The 27,317-nt window shown below is 43.5% G+C and overlaps 1 protein-coding gene across 3 annotated transcripts; it reads right to left on the bottom strand.

Moving 5' to 3' along the window:
• Window positions 1–7,569, bottom strand: ZNF774 (zinc finger protein 774). 3 transcript variants are annotated; one of them, XM_032624598.1, is made up of 4 exons: window positions 7,290–7,569; window positions 5,584–5,696; window positions 2,860–2,966; window positions 1–2,389 (listed from the first exon to the last, which is right to left on the bottom strand). In XM_032624598.1, exons 2-4 carry the CDS (start codon window positions 5,688–5,690, stop codon window positions 1,149–1,151), a joined length of 1,455 nt encoding a protein of 484 aa, XP_032480489.1. In that variant the 5' UTR covers window positions 5,691–5,696; window positions 7,290–7,569; the 3' UTR covers window positions 1–1,148. The 3 variants fall into 3 exon arrangements, 2 of the variants coding, with proteins under 2 accessions (XP_032480489.1, XP_032480490.1); XM_032624599.1 differs by having other exon boundaries at window positions 7,439–7,569; XR_004348705.1 differs by lacking the exons at window positions 1–2,389; window positions 2,860–2,966 and adding exons at window positions 3,778–3,918; window positions 5,308–5,344 and having other exon boundaries at window positions 5,584–7,569.
• Between the last annotated feature and the right edge of the window lie 19,748 nt (window positions 7,570–27,317).

Raw genomic sequence — 27,317 nt, 5'->3', positions numbered from 1 at the left:
TTTACAGGTATTACACTTTATAGTTTAACAACAAAGTGCTTGCGTGTGTGCGCATGTGCGTGTATATGTATCAGATCCTCACAATAACCTTGTGAGGTAAGTAGGGTAGGGCCTGAGAGAAGGGGAAAGTCTGGCCAAATTAGGTGTCAAGGGGCCAAGACACAAACACCTCACCTTCTCAACGAAGTCGGTGTGCCTTCCAACACACTGCCTTCCCCCCATTTCTTCAATTAAATAGAGGAGTATACTAGTGCATAAAATGAATGACCCTAAAAGGATCAGAGACTTGCGTTAACTTACAACTAAAGGGCCAGTGACCCAGCAAATTACAAAACAAGGGTTACATCCTTCAGCTAAATGCCGGGAAGGATCCCTGCAATATCATTTAACATTCTCAGCAACTTTGCTTCCAGAATTTTACAGTCCTCATCCAGGTTCCTCTGGACTGTTCATCACAGGATATTTTCTATGCCTCAGATGGCAGCAAACTTCCAGGGGGAGTACCTCATACACAGCTGTACAAAGAGCTTCTAAAATTCTTCTAGTCTCCGAGTCACAAGACTGCAGACATCCTCTATGATAATTCTGCCTTGTCATGGCAATGAGACATCTGGTGACTGCATAGCACTGGATTAGGAGAGTGTTTTCTGTTTTATTAAATCTATGTGTTCACACCCCGAATCTTCTAGTTCCAGTCTAATTTCTTGCAAGTTCTGGGCTTGTGGGGCTGCAATAATAAATTCCTCATTGAGTAATAAGGCTGATAAAAGCAACCAACCCTGTACTGAGTGTCTTTTAAAGGCCAGGCATTGTATCAAGGGCTTTGTATAAGATATCAAATATGAATCATTAATGATGAGAATGTGACTACATTTATCTCACTTCTCTTTTAGGAACCAGGCATCAAGCATTAAACTCACATTTTTCTGTCTAAGAGTCAGTCAAAAACACTGAAGGAACGCCTTTTGTGTTTAGAACATTATTTGGACCCTGTAGGTTTATCCTCGCCATTAAAGCACGGAAAAAGAGAACAGATCAGGGCCCGACTTGAGCCGCCGACACCCAGTTTCAGGTTTTCTCTATTTGGAGTGCTTAAAGATAATAGCAACGGAAATTTGAAAGGGAGAAGAACCATTAAAGACTATCTCCTAGATCAAATGGGTGTTCTGATGGCATAAAAGGTGTGCCTTCTGTCGGAAGCTCTTGTCACATTTACTACAGTGAAACGGTTTTTCTCCCGTATGTGTTCTCTGGTGTGTGAGAAAATGGGAACGCTGATTGAAGGTTTTGCCACACTCAGGACAGCGATAGGGTCTGTCTCCTAAGTGGATTCGTTGATGGGTAATGAAGTGGGAGCTCTGATTGAAGCTCTTCCCACACTCGCCACATTTATAGGGTCTTTCTCCTGTGTGGATCCGTTGGTGCTTGATGAGGGCAGAGCTGTCGGCAAATCCTTTCCCACAACTGTCACACTGAAAAGGCCTCTCACCTGTGTGTGTCCTCTGGTGCGTGACCAGATGCGAGCTCTGACTGAAACTTTTGTGGCAGTAAGGACAACTGAATGGCCTTTCTCCTGAGTGAGTGCTCATGTGAGCCACAAAATGGGAACTATCTCTAAAGCCCTTCCCGCACTCCGGGCACTTAAAGGGCCGTTCTCCTGTGTGGGTTCTCTGGTGCTTAATCAAATCCGAGCTCTGGCTGAAACTCTCCCCACAGTCATTACACCTGTAAGGCTTCACTCCCGTGTGGGTCCTCTGGTGGGTGATGAAATTGGAGCTGCGACTAAAGCTTTTATGACACTCGAGGCACGTGTAGGGCTTCTCTCCTGTGTGGGTTCTTTGGTGCATTATGAGGTGTGGTTTCCGTCCGAAAGTCTTCCCACACTCTGGGCACTCATGGGGTCTCTCACCTGTGTGGGTTCTCTGATGTTTGATGAGGGTTGAGCTGTCGCTGAATTTTTTCTCACATCCATGGCATTGGTAGGGTTTCTCCCCTGTGTGTGTTCTGTGGTGGGTGACAAGGTCTGAACTCTGTTTGAAGCCTTTCCCACACTCCATGCATTTATAAGGCCTCTCACCGGTATGGGTTCTTAGGTGTCTTATGAGATAGGAACTCTGGTTAAAGCTTTTTCCACATTCTGCACACATCGGCTTCTTTCCTATATATCCTTCCAGGAGCTTGTTTAATTCCTTCTCCTGTGAAAAGGGCTCCTGCTGGCCCTTTCCTAGAAGGGTTCCATGCTGCCCTTCTAATTCAAGACCCCTCTCCCAGTTTCCTCCCCAACGAGGAGTATGAGAAATATCTTTCTTGGCCCTTTCTGAGGATGTTCCACATTGTTCTGCTGTTTCAGAAATGTCCTGATTGAGTTTTACCACCTGATTCTTAAAGTCTGAAAAATTAACAGAAGTAACAGAATAAAGTTATCACTTATCAGGAAAGATCATCAGAAAGCAGCAAGAAAGATAAAAATTAGTGTTTTTGCAACAGACCACATTTAGTTTGACTACTCTCGTTTTCACTTTGTGAAAAGTTTATTGAAGATCATTGAGCTTACAGAAAACATGAATTCCTAATCCCTTTTTATTTTAAGATGGTCAGGTGAATCTTGAGGGGACCTTCATATCAAGAGTATACCATATATTGTCAAAATTGGGTAACTCCTTTCAAAGATGTTAGAGTCTAGACAAAAGTGAAATGTTTACTTAAAATGAAGACTTTATCTGGTCAATGACTGATTGCCCAGGAAGTCAAATTTAACCTTCTAATAGTAAGAACAAAAGTCGAGGGCAGCATTCCAAATTCCTCATTTAAACAAGGGCTGAAACGCTAGATTTCTGCCCACTGGGTAACACATCTCACCTGTGTGACTTTCCCTCAGGATCTTCCTAGTCTCAAAATTTTGGAGTGGTAGGACCCATGGCTCTTCCTTCTGCTGTAGCTGGGAGATTGCACTTGGTCTAGAAATCCTATAAGGAAGGTGAACACAGGATGTTAATGTGAGCCATCACACAAGGCCTGAGCAAAATGCAATCTCCCCTTCTTCCCTAGGTGGAGTAGAACACCCCAGGAAACTCTAATGTGTGTTAAGTCTCTTTAAAAGGGCAGCCATGATGAAGTGATAAAAAAGGGTGCTCTCCCCAAGAGGCTGAAAAAAAGCTCTTTTCCTCCCATTAAAAAAAAAAATCAGACTTGGGTGATAGAAATTCTAGAATAAGCACAATAACTCGTCTCTCAAGGCACAAGGCTAAACCCATGTGGAGATATAATTTTGTTTTGTTTTGTTTTGTTTTTTGCGGTACGCGGGCCTCTCACTGATGTGGCCGCTCCCGTTGTGGAGCACAGGCTCCGGATGCGCAGGCTCAGCGGCCATGGCTCACGGGCCCGCCCAGCCGCTCCGCGTCATGTGGGATCCTCCCGGACCGGGACGCGAACCTGCGTCCCCTACATCGGCAGGCGGACTTTCAACCACCGCGCCACCAGGGAAGCCCATGTGGGGATATAATTTTATCAAAACAAAGCTGCCATGACCTCCCCCTTAGAAAGAATCAAGGAAGTTAACTATAACTATAATGTTTACTTTTTATTTATTTAATTTAAAAATATTTATTTGTTTTTGGCTGCGTTGGGTCTTTTTTGCTGCGCGCAGGCTTTCTCTAGCTGCGGTGCGCGGGCTTCTCATTGTGGTAGCTTCTCTTGTCGTGGAGCACAGGCTCTAGGCATGTGGGCTTCAGTAGTTGTGGCTCGCGGGCTTAGTTGCTCCGCCGCATGTGAGATCTTCCCAGACCAGGGCATGAACCCGTGTCCCCTGCATTGGCAGGCGGATTCTTAACCACTGCGCCACCAGGTAAGCCCCATGTTTAATTTTTAAATTTTCCCAGAAGGGCAGCAGTCGGTATTGCCATGAGAAAAAGACAAACACTTGTAAGAAAAAAACAAAACAAAAAAATGGACAAAGAACATGAATAGGCAATTCAGAAAAGAAAAAATCACAAGCAGCTTATAAATATATGGAAAACTTTTAACCTCAACATTAACCAAAGAAATTCAAATTAAAACAATGATACACTTAGGCAATATAGTGTAGAGGTAAAGAGTGCAAACTCAGGAGTCATATTGCCTGAATTTGAATCCTAACTCTGCCTCTTACTAGCTGTGTGACCTCAGGAAAGTTACTTCAACTCTCTGTGTCTCAGTGTCTTCATCTATAAATTAGGGATAATGATAAAACCCACCTTACAGAGTTGTCGTGAGGATTAAGTGATTAAGTCCTCAGTAAATGTTAGCTATCACTATTATTTTATCCAGACTCTTAGATTATGATACCTACCATGATAGAATATGAAGAAATGGACACTTTCATACAATGCTAACAGAAATAAATAGCTTGGTTCAATCTTTTTGGAAGGCATTTTTCAAAAACACCAAATACCTTAGAAATCTATTCTCAAACCCAGCAATTCTAATTCTGGGAATTCTAAGGAAATGAAAAAAAGTAAAACAAAAGAAAGAAAGTTGTGCAAAAGATATATTAGCTAATTATTAACTGATTACGCTTCAATAAACAATACTTTCAAAAAGACAATTAGCTAAGAGATCATCATCACAATATAGCTGAAAATTTGAAATAACCTAAATGTCCCTCAACGAAGAAATAATTACATTTGATTGAGCCATATGAAATTGGCAGTTTATAGGTAAAAAGTGGTCAAAAAATGGTCACATATATGGTTCAATTTAATGTAATTGCTGTATTCCATAAAACAAAATACTAAGTGGTTATTTTAAGTAATGTACAGAAATTTATTGTCAAAATATATTCACAATACAATGTGTAAGAAGTAAGATTTACAACTGAATATTCAGTATGATCCCAATTTTTTTCTTTTCTTTTTTTTTTTTTTAATTGTATATATGCTTAGGAAAATGGCTGGAAGGATCGTAACTCTTCAGCAGTGGGATGGATGACTTTTGTTTTCATTTTGCTTGCCTTTTTTTTGTGAGTACATATCACTTGTGTATTAGATATGAAGTAAAGCAGGGAGAAGGCATTGCCATGGTATTTTTTTCCCTGTTTTTTTGTTTTTTTTTTGGCCACACGGTGCAGCGTGCAGGATCTTAGTTCCCTAACCAGGGATTGAACCGGCGCCCCCCGCAGTGGGAGCGTGGAGTCTTATCCACTGGACGGCCAGGGAAGTCCTGCCACAGTATTATAGAAAGAGCACTGGAGGGTTGTTTTTTTTTTTTGACAGGAAAAAAGCCATGGGGAGAGCTCCCCCTTTTCCACAAAGACCTGGGTTGAACTCTCACCTCTGCCACTTAACTTTTTGAGTCTCAGGATCCTGAGCTGGAAAAGAGGGATGAAAATACATCAAAGAGTTATGGTGAGATATCAGTAAGACAATAAATATCAAATAAATCTGCAAACTACTAAGTGCCATAAAAATGGAAGTCGTTCTTTTTCTGCCAGGGAGGTAACAATTACTCTCACAGAGATCTGAAGCTCTAAGAGACCAACAACCCTAGAGACCACTCAGATCTGGGCCCTCTCAAAATATCTAAGATAAAGGAGAGTAGCATCCTTACCCTTTGAGAGCCAATTCTTCTAACTGTGCTGGGTGGTATCCCTGAAGAGGACTCTCTAAGCAGTGTCCAGGTAATCCACTCATCCCTGAAGTCCCCAGCCACATCATCAGTTCCTACAGCAAGAGACCTCAGTATGCATCAAGAGCTCTTTAGATATTCTCACCATTGTCTCAAAACCAAAATACAGCCACTATGGCCCCAACATACCTAAACAAAACCCGCTGACCAGAATAGATAGCTCTGACGTAAATGCTGTCAACCACAGAAGGGATGCTTTTCTTATTCTGTTTTAACATAACCTTTCCTTTGGCCAACTTTCTCATCACAAAATGAGTCCTGGACCTCCCAAACACATCTGCAGAACCCTCAGTCTTTTGGAGACATTAACTTTTTGAGGGACAAATTGTCCATGATGGACAAGATAAACAGAGGAGAGAGTGCACAGGTATAACTCGATTTCTGGAAAGCTTTGGATTCTCTCCAACTACATTTTCCTCAGCTAGGTAGGAAATTGCGGACTTCATTAGACTCATATTAGTTATGAGAATAGCTGACTTTTCCTGGCTTGTAGATTTAGTGTCAACTTCAAGGGACAAACTATGCAGAAGCCCAAAAGGAACTGCCCTAGGTATCATTCTATTTCAAGGTTTAATGCAGTCAGAAATGGGACTTAAAAAGACATGGATTTTAAAAAACAACATGGATAAGCTGTAAAATTAAGTGAAATTCAATGGCGATAAGCACAAAACAAAATGCTTGGGGGCTGAAAACAATCATTAACACATTAATAAAATTAACATCACTATCATGAAAAAATTATTTGGGGGGAGATGGTCAGGTTACTGGATGGATCAGTAATTTATTCAATAATTAATACTCTGTTAGGCATTAGGAGTCACAAAGCAATATAGGATAATGTTTGTTTTTTTTGTTTGTTTTCCCCCTTGAAGAGTTTCCACTAAAAACAAATATTGTCAGCCAGCTGATTGAAAAGATGAACCTTCTACAAAGAATTCTGCATTTCAGTGGAGGATGGATCATACCGGGGTGAGGAACTTTTACTCTTTCACATCTTTTGCCTCACCAATCAGAGCACCTGTGCACTACTAGAATACACACACTTTTCATGGAAACATTTATGCATTCACACATATTGCTATTGGTCACTTATAAAGTACTGGGTTTTTAGGAGCCTAAAAGCTGTGGGAATACATTTCATCTCTCTGGTTTAAAACCTTAACAAACAAAAATAATGTCATTAGGAAGTGAAAACTGTAATGAGTTTTGAGCATACATTTTATTTCTCCATTCATTACAAAACCCAACAGCAGGGCCCACCTGCAGGAGACAGCGGGATGGAGAGTTCTCAGCCAAGGTTAGAGAAACCCTGTTTCCCACCCGGTCTCCTGCCACCCGGTCTCCTGCCCCCCCGTACAGGTGACCTCAAAGGCCCTAGACCGCTGAGGTGCTGTGACTAAGTGCCATTGTGAGAAGCACTAGTTTGTTCACTGGGTTTATTAATAGGAACATGACCGCACCGGTAGGGCCGACACCCATTCTCCTCCCTCGCGGTGCTGTAGGCCCTAATCTAGGTGCAGCGGTCAAAGGGTCGCAAAGCTAAACTGAAACCAGAGGACTACCACCGAGGAGCAAAAAAAATTAAGAGGATGAGCTATCCCGACGCCGGCAGAGAAAAGCGCAGCTACCTCTCCCCACTCCTCAGCAAGACCCGCGGGCTCGGAAAGGCGAGCGCGAGGACCCGGCAGAGACAACGCCGGGGCGGAGGGCGAGCCCCATCCACGCCCCTCAGCAGCGCCCAGGCTGCAGCCGCAGTCTCCTTCCCCGGATCACTCACCGCCCCGGGGCCCAGCCCGGGATGGAGCACGAAGTGAGAGTCCTCCACCGCCGAGCCGCACCCGGCCCGCAACGCCGTGGCAGTCCCGCCCAGAACCCGACTGGGATTCGTGACAGGGCTGTGGGGACACAGGTGGGACTCTGGACAAGACAGCCAGCAGCCGGAAAGTACCGCCCCCGTCCTCTTGCCATTGGCTTCTCAGTTTCTGGGACGAGAAGTCTCCCCCGTCCATAGGCTGATAGAGCTTTCAATCACCGCGGAGCCTTTTGGGAAATGTAGTCCTGAGCAAGACCTCAAAGGACTGGGAGTCCCGGGACGCCCAGTTCCGAGCGGTGACAAGGGCTAAACCCAGTTCACCCGAGCTACCCGACCGCTGGAACCGCCTCTTCAGAGCTGAGAAGAGGATCCAAAGACTGTACACCCAAAGATGGATCTGCAGATGCGAACCTCCAGGCCTCACCTGACTAGCGCCGAGCAGCCTTTACCAACCACAGCATCTCCCGCGCTCTGGCACCTTCCAGAGCGTGGAGCAGCTCAGCGCTATAACCTTGCGGTGCAGCCGCCTCTGCTGGGTCCCCCGCCTTACCCCGGGGCGGCCAGAGCCGCGGCCAAGTTCCAGGTCAATTCAGACTGGGCATAACAAACCCCAATCAGGAGCCGTTAGTGGAAAACAGACGTTCTGCTTCTTTCTATTAGCAGCACAGTTCCCAGGCATATCCCTTTTCCATTATAGCCAGAGGAGGCCTGCGAGGGCGTCAAGTATTCTAGGAAATGTGGTGTTGGGTTCCAAACTGCGGAGACTCCTGGATCTTACGTGAGAGCCAGTGTTGGCTCTCTTTGTGGGGGTGCCGGGGCAGAACCTAAAAAATAATAAAAGCCTTTCCTCACAGTGAAAAAAACATGCCTGTCTACTCTTGATTCACTCCAACTGAAAAAAGGAAAGTACATTTTGCGATGAACTGTAAAAAGCTTAGAATTACCAGCCAATGGGCTAATGCAGAAGACTCCTTTGATGCCAATTCAACCATTCCTTCAACAAACATGTATGGTGCATCTTCTAACAGATATTCACTGGGAATGTTCTGTACTCAAGACTGTTCTGGGCACTGTGGTTACCCACAGGAATCACACGTGATCCTTGCTTTCATGAAGCTCACAGTCCAATAGGGGAGATAAACCATAAAAGACACTAAATACGAAGTAATATTTTGTCTTTTCTTCTTTTTTTTATATAACCAGTGGCGTCTCAGTTAGTATTTGCTATATAATTGTAGTCATCTGCGAGATAACCACAATCGCAGTTTAGGGAATTCTGTCCACTATAAACAAATGTCTCGTCTTGCTTTGCAGGAACAGCAAGGAACGTCCAGGAAACCTAGAGGTTTCCAGGCCTCATGTGACTGGAGCATAGCTCAGGCCCTAGAGAATCAAAGGCATCTCTAGGCCTCTCAGAAATCTTTCTGGTATTCTGCCATCAGGGGAGATTCTGTAGTTCTTCAATCAATCAGCAGGGAGTGTGGAGGGAAGATGAATGAAGAATCACAGAGTCTGGCTGATGCCTATCACCTGCCCCTTCTCTCTCTCTCTCTCTCTCTCTCTCTCTCTCTCTCTCTCTCTCTCTGGCTTATTTCTTTTGCCTCAGTCTCTTATTCACCATTATCAGGTGTGTGGGGAGAAGGTGGAAAGGGTGGGAAGGCGGGCAGAGAAGCTTGGTTTCCACAAAGAAGTCAGTAGGGAAAACAAGACCATGTACCTCAGGTGGCCACTTGGAGAGAGGACCATAACCTGTTTTTGTTTTGTTTTGTTTTGATTTTTATTTTATTTTATTTATTTATTTATTACATCTTTTTTTTTTTTTAAGAACCATAACCTGTTGGGATTTGGGTGCTTAAGAGTGTGGCAGAGAGGAACTTCCTTAGTGGTCCAGTGGGTAAGACTCCGAGTTCCTAATACAGGGGGCCTGGGTTCGATGCTTGGTCGGGGAACTAGATTCTGTATGCAAGCGTGCCACGGCTGGGAGTCTGCGTGCCACAACTAAGAAGTCTGTGTACCGCAACTACGACCTGCCGAAGCCAAAATAAATAAATAAATATTTAAAAAAAAAAAAAAGAATGTGGCAGAGAGGAGGAAGTGGGGGAGGGGAGCGAAACTGTGAAAGGACCTCTTGGAGAATGAAAAGAGAAAGATTTTTGGCAGGTGCTATAACTGAAATTTTTATGAGAGGGAGTATATTCGTTATCTTTTGTTGCATAACAAATTACCCCTAAACTTAGTAGTTTAAAACAACAAACATTTATTATCTTACAGTTTCTGTGAGTCAGGTTAGCTGAGTGTCTCTAATTCAGGGTCTCTCATGAGGGTACAGTCTGGATGTCAGTTGGGACTGCAGTTATCTGAAGGCCCTACTGGGGCTGGACCTGCTTCCAAGATCACTCATATGGCTGTTTCCTCACGCAGGCCTGTCTTCATAACAGGGCAGCTGGTTTCCCCAGAGTGAGTGCTCTACGAGAGATAGGAACCTAATCTTGGTAGGGATACGCCACCCCTTCTGCCATATGCTCTTGGTCACACAGACCAACCCTGGTACAGTGTGGGAGAGGGCTACACAAGGACATGAACACTAGGAAGCAAGAGTCATTGTGGCTGGCTCTCACAGGTCTAAAGCAGATTTTAGGACATTTTCCTTGTGACATAATGTCAAACTCCTGTGACACCTCTTTAAGGAAACTTATAGTACAGATCTATATGTATGGGGAACTTGGGGTTGGGGGGAGTCACAATGCATACACTATGAGCCAAATGTACAAAAATTTTAAAAATATCTCTGTAATTGAACTTAGATTTCTCAGGAGATTCTCTTTACTGGGCAGTTCTTCAGCTTACCAGTTAACTGTCTCTTCTGGGTTAAAAAAAAAAAAGTCTACTTTTGGGTAAATCTTAGTCAATTTGAAATTCATATTCCCTCTGAGAGCTGCCTCCTCCAAAGGTCTTCCCTCCACTTACTCCCTTCCCAAGATGTTATTTAGGTGCAAGGAGAAAGGACACTGGTTCTCCAGCTGATCTTCTCCACCAGCTCCTGCTCACTCCACTTGAGGTGCAGCTCACGCCTAACCAGATCTCTGCTCTGGCCTCTGTACTGGTCGTATCCCCTCCTTCCCCATTCAAGCCTGGTGGTCTTTTTTCTCTGGTGCCTTCTTTGTCTGCTACCCAGAAGCCTTGGGTCACATGTGACGCTTTGGGATGCTTCCTAGCTCCCAGCTTCAGCTACTTCCATCCCTCTCACTGGGAGCTCTTAGGGACTTCTGGAACCCTTCATGCTACATAGCATCAAGAAGCCTTGGGTACTACCTCTAACCCTCTTTCTGCTCAGTTCAGCTGTGGCTGCCATTTCCACCCTGCTGTAACTGCCTCAGGTTGACTCAGGGATGTTTTATGGGTCAGTTTCCTTTAATAGTTCAAAAAAAAATAGGCTGTACTTTCCATTATTTCGGTTTCCCTTTCAACCTCTCTGGGTTTTTATCATCACTGCCATCCCCCTTCACTGATGATAAATTTCCTGGCCTACTTTTAATGGCTGCCTGGAAGTACATTTATAGGGAACAGCACTTGACCACTGTGGTTTAGCCAAATCAGGTGTTATTTTTCTCAGGTATCAAGAAGTGTAGGACTTCCCTGGTGGTGCAGTGGTTAAGAATCTGCCTGCCAATGCAGGGGACACAGGTTCGAGCCCTGGTCCGGGAAGTCCCACATGCCACGGAGGAACTAAGCCCGTGCGCCACAACTACTGATCCTGTGCTCTAGAGCCTGCGAGCCACAACTACTGAGCCCATGTGCCACAACTACTGAAACCTGCGCACCTAGAGCCCGTGCTCTGCAACAAAAGAAGCCACCGCAATGAGAAAGAAGCCCATGCACTGCAACAAAGAGTAGCCCCCGCTCGCCGCAACTAGAGAAAGCCTTTGTGCATCAACGAAGACCCAACGCAGCCATAAATAAATAAATGTATTAAAAAAAAAAAAAGAAGTGAAGGGCTGGACTTCCCTGGCGGTCCAGTGGTTAAGACTCTGCGCTTCCAGTGCAGGGGATGCCAGTTCATCCCTGGTCAGGGAAGTTCCACATGCCCTGAGGTGCGGCCTAAATAAATAAACCAAAAATCAAGAAGTGTAGCGCTGGTGCAGCGACTCTGAGATGATATCAAGGATCTAGGCGTCCTCTCTTCCTGCTCTGCCAACCTTAGCGTGTGGCTGTTGTCCTCGTGGTCACTTCCAGTTGTCATGTTTGCATTCCAGAATACAACACTATTCTGCCATTATATTCTATTATTATTGAAATTACGTTGTAGAACATGGAAAAATGAAAATTTTTTATGAGTTGCAAAACAGTTACTGAAATATAATCCCATTTGTATGTAGTGAGTATCTGTCATTTGTCTACCAGCACACTATCCTTCTAGGGGCAATAGCACCCGATCTTTCTTTAGAAAACAGCACCCAGTGGTTCAGATGAGAACTGCCATCTGATTACGTGACCGTCCCTCTGTCACAGGGTTTGGATTAGAGGTGGCACTTGACCAACACTGAGGCAATCACAGAACTGGGCCAACTTGCCCATGACAATTTGTCAGGGAGTATGCGAGTAACCCAAGCTGAGCCTGTCAGGGACCTCCCCGGGGACTTTTTAAGCTAGAACCAAAGGAAAAAGACCTTTTCCTTCTTGGAAGTGAAAATGGGAAGATGTGAAGCTGCAGGCTACTGGCAGCCTTGTTTCCCACCAGCCGAACTGCAGTCTGAGAGAATGAGGTGAACGCAGAGAGAGGGAAGCAAAGAGCAGAAGCCAGGAGGCAGCCCCTAGAATACTTGAGTCTTTGGTCACTGAGGCCAGAAATAACCCTGACTTTTCTTAGGTTTGTTTTATGAGTCAATAAATATTCTTTTCTTGACTAAGCCAGTTTGAATGATACAGTTCAGGCACTCAAAATTTTAAGATTCCCCACTAATGCACCGTTTCTATTAAAAAACATATCCAAGCATCTGTACGCACATACACACAGACACACACACGTGTATACACATAAACATAGAAATACTTTTTGCTCATCTGTATTTTAAATATTCCTCAGTGAACACATTTTTTAATGCCACATTTTAGAATGACCCATTTAAACTTACTCAGTGAAAAAGGTTCAGATAACTCACATAAAAGGGAATAAAATTAGAAACAAAGTGAGAAACTTAAATTAACTTTGTTAATAATAAAGAATAGTAAAAAAATTTTAAGCCCTTTTAAGCCGAATCACTTCTAGGATAATTAACCAATTCAAATCCTTGGTAGAGATTCAAAACAAAGCATCTAATGCCTAGGTCTACGTGATAAAAAGGATCAGGCATGGATTCTCACCAATTGGTGTAATAATGGGGTAGTTCTCTTAAGAACCCGCTCTTTTACTGAAGATAGAGTTCAGCATGTCCTCATTTAGAGGGAAGCCTGAGATTTCTAGAGGGCCTCCCCACCACACCTCCTGCCAAGATCTGGGAACCAACTTCATTTCCTGTCTCTGGTAACCCTACATCCCATATAAAAGGCTTTTCTGTGTACTGTGAACCGTATGAGGAGGGCTTTGTGACCCTCAGAGGCTAATTTTTGCAAGACAGAAATTCTCTACTTAAAAATGTATGTTGAAATCACATATTCCATCATCATGGAGAGTTTCTTATTTCCTCTAACAAAACACTTTATTTTTATGAGTATATAAGTAATATGCATTCATTCATTTTTGAAAAACTAGAAATATAGATAATTAGAAAAAAGAGAGACATCCTATCACCCACTAAAAAACAACTGTTGATATTTTATTGCATGTCAGAGTGTGTGTGTGTGTGTGTGTGTGTGTGTGTGAGACAGAAAATTTTAGCTGGGCAGAAGCTAGAGTTCAGATATCTCAGGGGGGAAGAGGAGACTCCTCCCTTTCTTTCCCTACTCCATTTCTTATTAAGCGTGTGGGCATCTGGTGTCTTTTCCTTTTTTATTTGAAGGAGGAGAGAGGAGTGTTTTGATGCAGAGGTGCCTGGGGAGGAGAAGAGAGGAAGACAATTTAGGGAATAGCGAGGTGTCTGCCTTATTTCTTCTGCCACTCCACGACAGTAGACCGAGAAACAGAGAACCATGTTCCACAGAGGCTGACCTTGACCTTGGCCACTGGCAGTGCTCTTCAGGGCACAGGAGAAGCCATACAATCCAGACCTGGAGCAAGGACGGTCCTCTCCTAACCCGTGGGTGATCGTAATGCTGCCTGGTGGAGCAGCTTTCTGACTCAGGGCTGTTGCAGACAGGCCAGGGGTAAGGAGGAGGATGTGGGATGCACAAAACAAGTGAAATAGTGCCACATCTGGGGATTCTGAGAAAAAAAAGGAAGAGTTTTCCAGGTGAGGGTGGGGAAGGACACTGAGGTCTTGCAGTCAAGGAGATGGGATTTAGAGCAATGTTTTCAAACTTGAACAGGCATATGAATCACCTGGGGATCAAGTTTTGTTTTTCTTTTTCATTTTTAAACACCTTTTATTGTTTTGATCATTTTTCCTTCAATGACGTTAACAACAGCACTCTATTTATGGGGGAACTTTTACTTTACATTCATTTACATGGAGGATCCAAAATAAATCCCAAAGGTTTCTAAGTTGTACTACTTGGGGAACAATAAATATCAGATGGTATTTCTTTCTAATATAATGATTTAAGCAGCATTTTCTTTTCCTATCCTGTGGGAACAAAAGGAAGCAATATATGATTTTTTTTTTAAGGTTGCAGGCAATGTGCTACATTTGGCTTCATTTTTAACACTTTTTGGAGGTAAAATTTATGTAACATAATATTCAAAAAATTTAAGTGTCCAACTCAGTGGTTTTTAGTATATTCGCAATGTTAAGCAACTATCACCACCAGCTAATTCCAAAATATTTCCATCATCCCAAAAAGAAACCCCTTACCCATCAGCAGGGACTTCCAATGCCTCCTTTCTCTCATTCCCTAAGCAAACACTAATCTACTTTCTGTCTTATGGATTTGCCTATCCTGGACATTCATATGAATGGAATCATACAATCTGTGGCCTTTTGTGTCTGGCTTCCTTCACTTAGCATAACGTTTTCAAAGCTTATCCACATCACAGCATGTATCAGTACTTCACTCCTTTCTATGGCTGAATAATATTCCATGGTATGGATATACCATATTTTGTTTATCCACTCAGCAGTTGATGGGGGGGCTTGCATTTTATTTTATTTATTTTAATTGATTAATGTGTTTATTTTGGCTGCAGTGGGTTTTTGCTGCGGCTCGCGGGCTTCTCTAGTTGCAGTGTATGGGCTTCGCTAGTTGCGGCGCGCCGGCTTAGTTGCGGCATATGGGATCTTAGTTACCCAGTCAGGGATCGAACCTGGGCTCCCAGCAATGGAAGCGCGGAGTCCTAAGCACTGGACCACCAGGGAAGTCCCCGTGAGCTTGCATTATTTTTAAATACATATTTGGATTCAGCAGGTCCAGAGTGGGGCCTGTGATTCTGCATTTCTAGCAATCTCCTGGGTGTTGTCCAGTACTGCTGGTTCAAGGACCGCACTTTGAGTCGTGAGGATTTAGTCTCTAAAGACTACACTTTAGAGCATCACAATTTGGGATATTAATATAAACACACACCTGGAACATAATGGTTAAACACACTCATACACACTTTAAAAAAAAGAGTGGAATCATGTAGTCACACTTCTTTTGTCAAGGCTAATGAGGTATTTATTAATCTTTAGCATGGAGTTCTGGCTTCATTAAAGCTATTACTCACCACGAACACATGAAAGAACTTTTGTTTCACAGCTCGGACTTGACCTAAGCAAACATTCTCAGGCACGGATACCTATAAACAACGAATGGTCATATTAACCATAAGAACAGTTTATTATCGACAATGGAAATTCGAGATCCCTGATTTATGAATTTGCTAATTGCTCTTCCCTGTTAAGGGTCTTTCCCATAGGAAGTGGGAGTGCCTCTTTTGTGAGAACATTTCTGGGCCCGGGGTATCAAGAGACGCATTGATACACATCAGCCTAAAGAAATTAGTGTATTTCATCTAACCTGCCACTTATGTACTACCAAGAAAGGGAACAAAACTGCTAGTTACACTCTGACATGCTGTCAATTGTAAGATGCATCCTGATTTCAATGATGCTAAAAGGTTATAAATGTACATCCCAGGGTCAGTGAAATATGGCAATGTTCCCATCTGTACTAGACTCAGTTTGTGTGCCATTACAAGTCCTGCACTTGCCTTGCTTTCTGGCCAGAACACTAGCAATGAATGACTTGCTCTGTGGCGGCTGTTCCATGTTCCTCATGTGACAAGAGGGCATGAAACAACAATGCCAGGCCTCATACCAGCATCTATGCTTCTATCCTCTGCCATGTGGGTTCCCTATTGCTGCTGATGTAAGAGACCCAGTGGACCACCTCAGAATCCATGGATGCACACTGACTCACCTGCAGAGTGGCACTGGCCACAGAGCCTGACCCTGCTGTCTTGGGTTCTAGCTTTCTCCGTGGCTGCCCGAGTAGTGCAGCTCCACTCATAAGAGAGGAGGAGTTGACACAATGAGGGGCAAACTTTGACCAGTGGGAGACGGCAGCCTATCGATCAATTTATCCCTCCTCCTTGCCCCTCCCCCACAGGGTGCCCCCCACAGAATGCTCAGAGATGCAGAAGCTTTACCTGGCTTCTCAAAGATGTCCTGTGATTCCCAGGAAGCAAACTGTGCTTGCAGAAGCAGTGGCTAGCACGGTGCTAACACGTGCTCTTCTATTTGCTCTTCCTCGTTCCTTCAACCCCTTTTCCCTTCACCCCTGTTTCCCTGGGATACACACCCTCATAAGGTGCCGGTATAAAAACTTTGCCTCAGGCCCTGTTTTCTAAGGAACCCAGGCTGAGACACCATCTCAGTGTCAGTTGAGGGAGGGAATTGAGGAACTTTGTGGGAATGGAGTCATGTGCCACTGTGAACAGGGAAAGAAGGAGAGTGTGAAAGGAGAGGGGAAGTAGCAGAGGCATCCTAGAATTTTCTGAGAGGTCAGCACCAGGACTTATGACTTCTTACTCACAAAGGGTACAGATACAGATCTCTTTATGCTTAGGTGAACAGCTACTATCTGCCTTCTGCCTTCAGAAAGGAAGAGTGGATCCAACATCTGACTTCTTAGAGATTAATAATAGTAATAATAATAAGTAAAGATAATAATAATTCACAGACTATCTCTGGAAGGATACACAAGAAACTGTTAAGAGTGGTTACTTCTGGGGAGGAGACCTGTGTCCTGAGGGATAGAGGTGGGAGTGAGATTTACTTTTCTTCGTTCATTGTATTTCTACTTTTTAATCATGTGTATGATTACCTAATTGCCTACTTTATTGAGTGCTCACTAAGTGCTTATCTCACTCTATGAGGTGGGAAATATTATTATTCTCATTTTACAAGGAAGAAACTGAGGTGTAAGAGATAAAGTGACTTGCCCAGTGTCATACAGCTATAGCAGCTGAGCCAGGATTCAAAACCAAATCTAACTCCAAAACCTAAGGGGCACAACTCATCCTGATTTGCTTAGAATTCTCCCAGTTTGAGGAGTGAATATCCCCCATCCTGGAAAACTCTTAAAAACTATCCTGGTTTTAAAACTGAAAGCCCAAATTTAGGAGAAACCGGGAGAGGTGGTGCCCCTACCAGAATCCCGGATCTTGGCTACTTTGCTCTGCTATCTCCCTGATGAATTAACATGTTCTATCAGATCCAGCATTTACAGGGCCTATAAACGTGTAACTTGTAGCTGCACCTGTGGAGGCTTTTTGAGGCCCCTCCCCAGGTCACACCCTCCATCTCTGAGACACGCCCTCCCTGCTGCGGTGGGGCCCGGGAGCCAGTTATGCACCAGGGGATCGCACTTTTCCCTTGACAGGTGGTTGAACGGGGAGAGGATATTTGGTCCAGCTCAAGAACTCACTGGCCACAGTCGAATTCTCTCTCCCAGAAATACGACTTACCAGACTCCTACTCGAGGATGCAAGAGGCCACAGAAACCCCAGGCGTGAGCTGAAGAAGCAGGCTTACCAAGCAGAAGAATGAATCAAGTGTCAGAAAGCAGCAGATTCAGGAGGCCAAGGAGGCTGGCTCTGGGGCCAGGCCACATGGCTTTTAGCATTTACTTCTAGTCCCCTGTGGGCCTGGTTTCATTGCTGCAGCTGGATGCTACCAGATTGCTCCTTCCTACCAAATCCTCCTTTGGTCTAGAGCTGTTTTTTTGTTTGTTTGCTCTTGGTCACCCAGCATGTGGGATCTTAGTTCCCCGACCAGGGTTGGAACCGCACCCCACTGCATTGGAAGCGCAGAGTCTTAACCACTGGACAGCAGGGAAGTCCCGGTCCAGAACTATTTTGAGTGGGTTTATATTGCTTGAAAACAAACATTCTCTAAATAAGTAACTTAAAAAGCAAGTTAGAGGCACTTCCCTGGCGGTCCACTGGTTAAGACTCTGGGCTTCCAGTGCGGGGGGGCGTGGTGCAGGTCCCATCCCTGGTTGGGGAACTTCATGCCACATGCCGTGTGGCACAGCCAGAAAACTGAAAAAAAAAAAAAAAAAAGGAAGTTAGAAATACAGAAACAATCTTTGCAATCTAAGGCAGGGGGCACTAATACTGCCCAACCTCAGGGGCCACAGGAATAATACTCAGCCCTTTAATTCATAGGGCTTTTTTCCCTTTTAAAGTAGATAATATATAACTATACTTTCATGGCCAAGGTCTCAAACAATACAGAAAAGATGAAGACCCACCCTCTGCCTTCAACAACGCTATTCTTTTCCTCTACCCCGAGGTAACCATTGTGAATGGTCTGGTGGATGTGTATCTTTTCACACTTTTTTTCTGTTTATATCTGTACTTTTCTCATACATACTACCCCACACTGGGGAATACAATCTGGCAGCTGGTAGGCCAAATGTAGCCTATAATGAGTTTTGTTTGACTCACATAGAATTTTTTAAATTTGAAATAAGTTGTCAACATTTTAAATTGGGATATTTCATGAAAATCCTTTTTTTTTTTTAAGATTTATTTCTATTTATTTGTTTAGGCTGGGCCAAGTCTTACTTGTGGCATGCAGCCTTCTTAGTTGTGGCATGTGAACTCTTGGTTGTGGCATGCATGCAGGATCTAGTTCCCTGACCAGGGATTGAACCCAGGCCCCCTGCATTGGGAGCAAGGAGTCCTACTCACTGGACCACCAGGGAAGTCCCATGAACATCCTGAAAACCTGGAAGATAAAGCATCACACTTCTTCTGCCGGGAAAAAATTGACTATCAGTGAGCAGTGTGGGCTGCCCCCTGCAGGTGGGATGAGCTCTTCTCTTCCCCAATCCCCACTCTTCCCAGATGTCTTCCCCTCGTCCACCTCACCATTTTACATTACTTTCATGGCCCTTATAAGCATTTGCTTTTTTCACCTTTATACATATTGTTCTGAAACTCTCTTTTTTCACTTAAAAATATACCATGGGCATCCTGCTAAGCAAATACAAACTGATCTATATTATTCTTTTTTCAAAAAAAATTTTTTTTGGCTGAGCCAGTGCAGCATGCAGGATCTTAGTTCCCCCACCAAGGATGGAACCTGCACCCCCTTCAGTGGAAGCATGGAGTCCTAACCTCTGGACTGCCAGGAAAGTCCCTATCTTAATCTTTTTAATAGGTACAGCCCATCCTCATTATCTACGGATTCCATATTTGTAAATTTGCCAACTCTTGAAAATGTATTTGTGACTCCAAAATCAATACTCATAGCACTTATGGGGTCATTTGCAGACACGTGCAGAGCTGCAAAAAATTTGAGTTGTTTGACGAGCGTATTCCCAGCTAAGGTTGAACAAGGCCATGCTCTGCCTTCCAGCTTCAGCTCTCGTACTGCAAACGAGTGTCCTTTGTGTGGTCTATTTAATGCCAGGTTTGTGTGTGTGTGTGTGCTTTTTGTTGTTGATTTCACTTTTTAAATGGCCCCCAAGCGTAGTGCTGTAGTGCTATGTAGTGTTTCTAGGATCAAGAAGGCTGGGATGTGCCTTATGGAGAAAATATGTGGATTAGATAAGCTCCCTTCAGGCATGAGTCATAGTGTCCTTGGCTGTGAGGTCTGTGTTAATGAATCAACAATACCTTACACCTAGAAAAAGGAAGAGGAATTTGGCCAATCTGTACATGAGGCTGCTCCAAAAAGTGCTAAAGTAGCATTTATAGTGTGTGATGAAGCTATGGAAAAGATAGACAAGTAGTTAAATTTATAGATTCATGAGATGAAAAGCAATAAAATAGCAAAATTGACAGCATTGTTGTGAGGCTTGAAAGACAAAGAAATTTATAGTCATGTTGAATCAGGAAAATGTTAAATCCTTTCAGCAAACGATGGCTGGTTGAAACATTTCAAAGGCAATAGGGCATGTTGCCTATTGCCTAAATGTTAAATTCACAGGCAAGGCTAGTTCTGCAGATCAGGAGGCTATGGAAGAATTTTTTAAAAACCTGCTAAATGTTATACAGCAAAAAGGTTATGTGGAAGAGCAGGTTTACAATGCTGATGAAAATGGCTTGTTTTACAAGGATGTTGGCAAATGAGCCCGTATAACTCAAATAGCCTCCAAAGCTCTGCCTCTAAATCATTGAAAGATTATGCAATCAATTATTTGTAAGAAATATATATTTAATAAGGTGTCTTTAAATAGAAACACACATAAAACAAGGTTATATGTTGATTGGTTGATGAAAATGTGACTAGAGGCTCCAAGGAACCTAACCCTGTATTTCCGCTAGGAGAGATGGTTTCTATATTTGCTAATTCAGTGTTTGCAGTGGCTTTATAGAACATAATGACTGTTGTTAAGAAACAAAATTTGACTGAGTAAATCTTTTTTTTAAAAATTTATTTATTTTTGGCTGCATTGGGTCTTCCTTGCTGCACGCGGGCTTTCTCTAGTTGCGGCGAGCAGGGGCTACTCTTTGCTGCGGTGCGCGGGCATCTCATTGTGGTGGCTTTTCTTGCTGCGGAGCACGGGCTCTAGGCACGCGGGCTTTGGCTCCGTAGTTGTGGCTCACGGGCTCTAGGTTGCAGGCTCAGTAGTTGTGGCGCATGGGCTTCCTTGCTCCACGGCGTGTGGGGACTTTCCGGACCAGGGCTTAGAACCCTTGTCCCCTGCATTGGCAGGCAGATTCTTAACCACTGCGCCACCAGGGAAGCCCTGACTGAGTGAATTTAAAAATCAAATTGGCTTTATTCAATGATGGATGAATCAAGCAGCATCCCATCTAGCAAACAGAAAGGAGCTCCAAAGAGCTGCTGAAAAAGAAAGGTTGTTATAGACAAAAGGGGGTAGTGACAAGGAAAAAAGTGGATGACCTTATCTTTCTGGGGGATGGAAGGGGTCTACCAGGAGATTACCACACTACTGTTGACCAGGAAATTCCAAGAATTAATTAAATTCTTAAGACTGACCGGTTAAGATGACATTTCCGTGGGAGATTGAAATTGCAGTTAGGTTTGGTACTAAGTTTTGGCTTGGTGACTCGGGCTTAGCACAAGTAACTCCATTTTGGGTCTCTTTTTTAATAGTGAGAATCGACTGTACTTAGAATTAAACAATATGCCTCTATCATAATCGAAGTAATCACTCCACTATTGAACAATATTTAGGTGGATTCCAGTTTTTTTTATATTAATCCAGTTTGTACGTCTCTATATGCATGAATATTTTCCTATGATACCGAGAAGTCCAAAGCTGATTTGAAGGGTTCTGCCCATTTAAAATATTGATAGATACTGCTAAATCATATTCCAAAGGCTCGCTCAATTTATACTTCTACCAACTGTCTATGACAGTGCTTGTTGGGAGTTCCTTGGTGGCCCAGTGGTTAGGGCTTGGTGCTTTCATTGCTGTGTCCCGGGGTTCAATCCCTGGTCGGGAACTAAGATCCCGCAAGCCGTGCAGTGTGGCCAAAAAAAAAAAGTGCTTGTTTTTCTGGATCTTCATCAGACTGAGTATTACCAATATTTTTTTTGGCCAATATTATTGTCATATAATGATATTTCATTTTAATGTGTATATTTGGATTATTGGTGAATTTGCATATCTTTTCATATGCTTAGTGACAAATTCATAAGGTTTTACTTGAAAAATGTAATAGCTGGATTCTCATATAATATCCTGACATTACAGACATTATAATAAACCTACATATTTATTGAACCATACATCTCACCTTACCCAGGGCTGACATGATCTTGCATTGGTCTTAAGGAAGCTCCAAGTTTGGCACAAGCAGTGGCTTACTGATGTCATCAAAGACCTAGGTTCTTTCTATTTTTCTGCTCTGCCATCTCAGGCTGGCTTCCCCTTTTGCCACAACATGGCTGCAACAGTTTCAGACATCACTTCAGCTATAGAAAAGTCCATAGATAGAATGGGACCATCTCTCCAGAGTATGGAAACCGTTCCCAGGAGCCCCCATGCCGATTACCTTTCTCATCTCACAGGTCAGAATTGGGTCACTGTTCACCCCTTAAACCAGTGGCTAGAAAGGAAAATAGGCCCACCACGATTAGCTTAGAGTCTTCAAATAGGCCAGGCCCTTGCACTTACAGTCTTCTGCCTGGAATGCTCTTCCTTCAGATATCAGCAAGGCATGGTCCCTTTCCTCCTTCCAGTCTTTTCCCACTTCTCACCTTATCAGCAAGGCCTTTCTTGACCATCTTGTTCACAATTACACCTCCAGCACCCTCCATTTCTCTCCTCTGTTTTAGTTTATTCTAACATACCATGTGTTTTACTTATTTTTTAAAATTTATTGTCCATCTCTTTCAACCAGAATGTAAGCTCGATGAGGGTAGGGGTTTTGCTATTTTATTCATTGCTGAATCATTGGCACATCCTGGCACATATAAATAATACTCAAATATTTGTTTTGCAAATAGGTTCATCTGTACCATTTTTCTATATGCGTTAATATGAAATATTGTTTTTCTCTTTCTGACTTACTTCACTCTGTATGACAGTCTCTAGATCCAACCATGTCTCTACAAATGACCCAATTTTGTTCCTTTTTTATGGCTGAGTAATATTCCATTGTATATATGTACCACATCTTCTTTATCCATTCACCTGTCAATGAGCATTTAGGTTGCTTTCGTGACCTGGTTACTGTAAGTAGTGCTGCTATGACTATTAGGGTGCATGTGTCTTTTTTTTTTTGCTGCATGTGTCTTTTTGAATTATGGCTTTCTCAGGGTATATACCCAGTAGTGGGATTGCTGGGTCCACAGACACAGAAAACAAATGTATGGACACCAAGGGGGGAAAGGGGGAGTGGGATGAATTGGGAGACTGGGGTTGATATATATATACACTAATATGTATAAAATAGATAACTAATGAGAACCTACTGTATAGCACACGGAACTCTACTCAGTGCTCTGTGGTGACCTAAATGGGAAGGAAATCCAAAAAAGAGGGGGTATATGTATACATAGAGCTGATTCACTTCGTTGTACAGCAGAAACTAACACAACATTGTAAAGCAACTATACGCAATTTAAAAAAAAAGGAAAAGAAAAAAAGCCTAGAAAAAGATAAATAAAAAATATTTGTTGAATGAGAGTAATCCATTTGAATGAATTCCTCCTGAATCCATCTCTCAATGAATGCTAAACTCAGGTGAGGGAAAGAGGGGAGTCATTTACTGACCTCCCCCAAACTCCAGCAATAGTTACACATCAGCAGGACGGCTACACCGCCTCTCCATCGTCACCCACCAATCTTTGACGCCCCGCCCCCAGCACTGCCATCTAGATTTGGGGTTGTAGCTGCTCCATGGATGGTGGCACAAGTCGGCTGAAGCACAGCTCCTGTTGCTGGTTGTGCGGCCCCAACATTCCCCTCAAACTGATCTCAGGTGGCCTCGTCCTGCAGCGGCTTGAAGCAGAATTTTGGTTCCCAGTCAGAGATTGAAGTCAGGCCACGGCAGTGAGAGCGCTAAATCCTAGCCGCTAGACCACCAGGGCCCAGTGGCCAGTGACAAAGCCCTGGGCCATCAGCTGTGTAGAAATGAATTTCCACATAGAGACAGAAAGTAGTGAAACAAGTAAAGTGTTTATTAGAAGGAAAAAGAGTATGTGTGGATAGACACATGGGTGGGCTCAGAGAGAGAGGTGTGCCCTCATGGTAGTTTGAATCACTTATAGGGGGCATTTCTTCCGGGTTTCCTTTGGCCAATCATCTTGCTTTCCCTGATTCTGAGTCCATATTTGATTTATCTCAGGGTCCTCCCATGAGTGCATGCATCTCTTAGCCAAGATGGATTCTAGCGAAGAGGCCTAGGGTAGGTTGACATCACTTACTATGGGGTGGTGCCACCTCCCTTTTGACCTCCAAGGAACCTTTCTGTGCATGTGTAGTCGGGAATGTCTCCTTGAGCTCGAGAATGAAAAATATGTGCTCTTTTATCTCTTATCTGGGCAGGGGTCATCTCCTCTCTCGCTCCTCTTTTTTTTGAGTATCTGTCCACAGGGGAGAAACTCCAGCTGCTCAGCATGGGGCCCATCTATCTCCTGCCTCAAAATGACCACACCACGCCTGGGCGCCACACCTTAGCTGAGAACTTCTGCTCCTGGCCTCTCTGCGGCCTTCGCTGATGGCTTTGGGACCTGGCTAGCCGGCTCCTCTCATCCCAGTGTCTTGCCCTCATCCTCAGTGACCTCAGATGCATGTTGATTACATTTCCACCACCTGTGCTCATGGTCCCTTGGCCTCCACTGCTCCAGTGACTTCCACCTCCCTCTACTCAACCTCCAAAGGCCTGGCCGCATCGCAACCTGCTTCCAGTTCAGGACCTCACCTCCATTCTCCTTATTCCATCTCTCCCCCACCCTTATGGTAACTGGGACCTCTTTTGCTTCCTTGATTATTGTTCCCTTGCTGCCTCTTACTCAGTCTAGACTCTGTGGTCAGCTTATTAATCATGTTCTCGCTAGTGCCCTGGAATTCCTGTTTTTCAACTTTCTAATTCACCCACATGCAGGGGGTTTCCTGCCTTTACTTGTGCAGCTCTCAGTCTGGCAGAAGTCCTAGCCGGAGGGGCTTGTCTTCCCACCCCGGTTCCATCTGTCACTCTTTTTCCTCCTGTTGTGCTGGGTTCTGCCATCTGACTTGCCTGGGGAGTGGGACAGAGATGGGTAAGACAAGGGAGGGACAAACATCTGGGCCTAGTGCCCTGGGCTGTCCGCCTGGGTGGTGTGGGGGGAGAATCTTCTCTCCTTCTTCCTTGAGACCCATCTGATTCCGTTACATAAAAACTTTCACATCATTAGGGAAATTGCTTAATTTCACAAATGTTTTGAGTCAACTGGGAGCTCATTACTAGATATGAATGAAAATAGTGCTTGCCTTCCAGGAACTCCCCAACGGCTCACTAGAGTTTTAAGCCCTTGAGAAGAGGCTGGGGTGAGAAACAAACAAACAAACAAACAAACAAAAAAGACTACAGTGTATGGACTTCACCTTGTTTTATTGGAAATTTGGAAATGTACATGAGTACATTTCTTTATGTTTTCTAAGCACAAGAAGGAATTCTAGCTTTTGGTGATGATTCATAGTTATGAACTGTTAAGTCTTGTCCTAGCCTTTTTATTTTATTTTATTTTATTTATTTATTTTTTGGCTGCGCGGCTTGTGGGATCCTAGTTCCCTGACCAGGGGTGGAACCCACACCCCCTCCAGTGGAAGTGTGAAGTCTTAACCACTGGACCACCAAGGAAGTACCTGTCCTAGCCTTTTTAAGACTCAGTTTGACCTTGAAAATAAACTGTCTCCAGAATGAATCCAGGCCATAACCTATTAACCCATGCCTTGAATATGGGTGATGTTTAAAGATAGTTTTTTAAAGAGGATGGGCTTCCCTGGTGGTGCAGTGGTTGAGAGTCCACCTGCCGATGCAGGGGACATGGGATCGTGCCCCGGTCCGGGAAGATCCCACATGCCATGGAGCGGCTGGGCCCGTGAGCCATGGCCGCTGAGCCTGCGCGTCCGGAGACTGTGCTCCGCAACAGGAGAGGCCACAACAGTGAGAGGCCCGTGTACCGCAAAAAAAAAAAAAAAAAAAAAATCAAAGACGTGTACATCAAGGCGTATATACTTGTTGAAACTCTTTGTCAAGCAGCATCTTTATTTTTTTTATTAGATATCAGATCTGTGCCTTTCATTGTATATAAATTTTACCTCAGTTGAAAATAATTTTTTAATCTTAAAAAATTACAAATTGAGAAAACTTGTGGACATTAAAAATATTGTTAATAAAATTAAATTAAGCAATACACTGAGACTGGTGGGGCATGAAAGGGCTGGAACTAAGAATGAAGGCTTGGGAGCTGGTAAAAAACTCCTGAGGGAGTGGAATCCCCTAACAGGCCTGTCTGAAGGACTGGCCTGCAGGGTTACCTTGGTGGGAACCTGCACGGACATCGGAGAGCGACACCTTGTGGTGGTGAGGAGCAATTGCAGAAACAGCCACCATCCAGAGCTTGGGACGTCTGGGCTTTTATCCCACTGGTGTTAGCTTCCACAGAACTCCTTTGTGGGTTACATAAACCCCAAGGCCCTGGGCAGTCCAAGAGAAGGGGAAACTCCAAGAAAGAGGTAATGGGCTAATTCAGTAGTTAAAGGCTAGAGCTAGTTTTAGTTTCATTTACTTTGGAAAATGTTTAAAGACATCCTGATTGGCCACATTCATATGTATAGAAAAAAGAATGAAAGGAAATCCACTACAATGGTAACAGTTTATATTTGGGTTGAGATTATATATCATTTTTATTACCTTTTTAAAGGTTTCTGTATCTTCCAAAATTTCAACAATAATTATATATCACTTTGCTTTTTTGTTTTGACAGAAATATTTATTTTTCTCATAGAGGGTGAACAATGGTATGCTACTATAACTTTTAAATTTTTTTAAAAAGTATTTATTTGGCTGCACTGGGCCTTAGTTGCGGCATGCTAGGGATCTTTTAGTTGTGGTATGTGGGATCTAATTCCCCGACCAGGGATCAAACCCAGGCCCCCTGCACTGGGAGTGCAGGGCCTTAGCCACTGGACCACCAAGGAAGTCCCTAAATTTTTAATTTTTTTTTTTGAAGACTTAATTTTCTAGAACAGTTTTAAGTTCACAGCAAAATTAAAAGGAAGGTGCAAAGATTTCCTGTATATGCCCTGCCCTCACACATGCATAGCCTTCCCCGTTATCAACATCCCCCAACAAAGTGGTACATTTGCTACACTTGATGAACCTACACTGACATACCATAATCACCCAAAGTCCATAATTTACCTTAAGGTTCACTCATGGTGTTGTACATCCTATGAGTTTGGATGTGTCCATCATTATAGTATCACACAGAGTATTTTCTTTTTTTCTTCTTTTCTTTTTTGCTTTCAACACAAACTTTCTTTATTTAGGAAATAGATGGAATTGTTAAATTGCTGCTAGGATGGAATAAGATGCTTTTGGCCTCAAGTCGCAGAAAATATAACTAGCAGTGACTTTACAAAATAGATGCTTATCTTATATAACAGAATTCTAGAGCTAGTAAGTTTCCAGATGAGTCCAGCGACTCTGTGATGTCAAGTTCTTTCTCTCCTAATCCACCATCTGTGTTGACTTCTCACCTTCAAGCTTTTCTCCTTCACATGCCAAATGGCTACTGTAGCCTTGGGCATCCTATGACCTCAACAGGACCACTTTCAAAGCAGGAAGCCATGAGGA

Source organism: Phocoena sinus, chromosome 2 (genome assembly GCF_008692025.1).
Source record: "Phocoena sinus isolate mPhoSin1 chromosome 2, mPhoSin1.pri, whole genome shotgun sequence".
NCBI classification, from domain to species: domain Eukaryota; kingdom Metazoa; phylum Chordata; class Mammalia; order Artiodactyla; family Phocoenidae; genus Phocoena; species Phocoena sinus.
This window is presented reverse-complemented; position numbering and strand designations above follow the sequence as displayed.

What these genes read in the sequence shown, in the direction of transcription:
- ZNF774 (XM_032624598.1), bottom strand. Translation starts at nt 5,690, where the DNA reads ATGATGTGGCTGGGGACTTCAGGGATGAGTGGATTACCTGGACACTGC. An exon ending in GAAGAATTGGCTCTCAAAGG is followed by an intron (nt 2,967 to 5,583) that starts GTAAGGATGCTA and finishes CCTTCCTTATAG; the next exon opens with GATTTCTAGACCAAGTGCAA. An exon ending in CCTGAGGGAAAGTCACACAG is followed by an intron (nt 2,390 to 2,859) that starts GTGAGATGTGTT and finishes TTAATTTTTCAG; the next exon opens with ACTTTAAGAATCAGGTGGTA.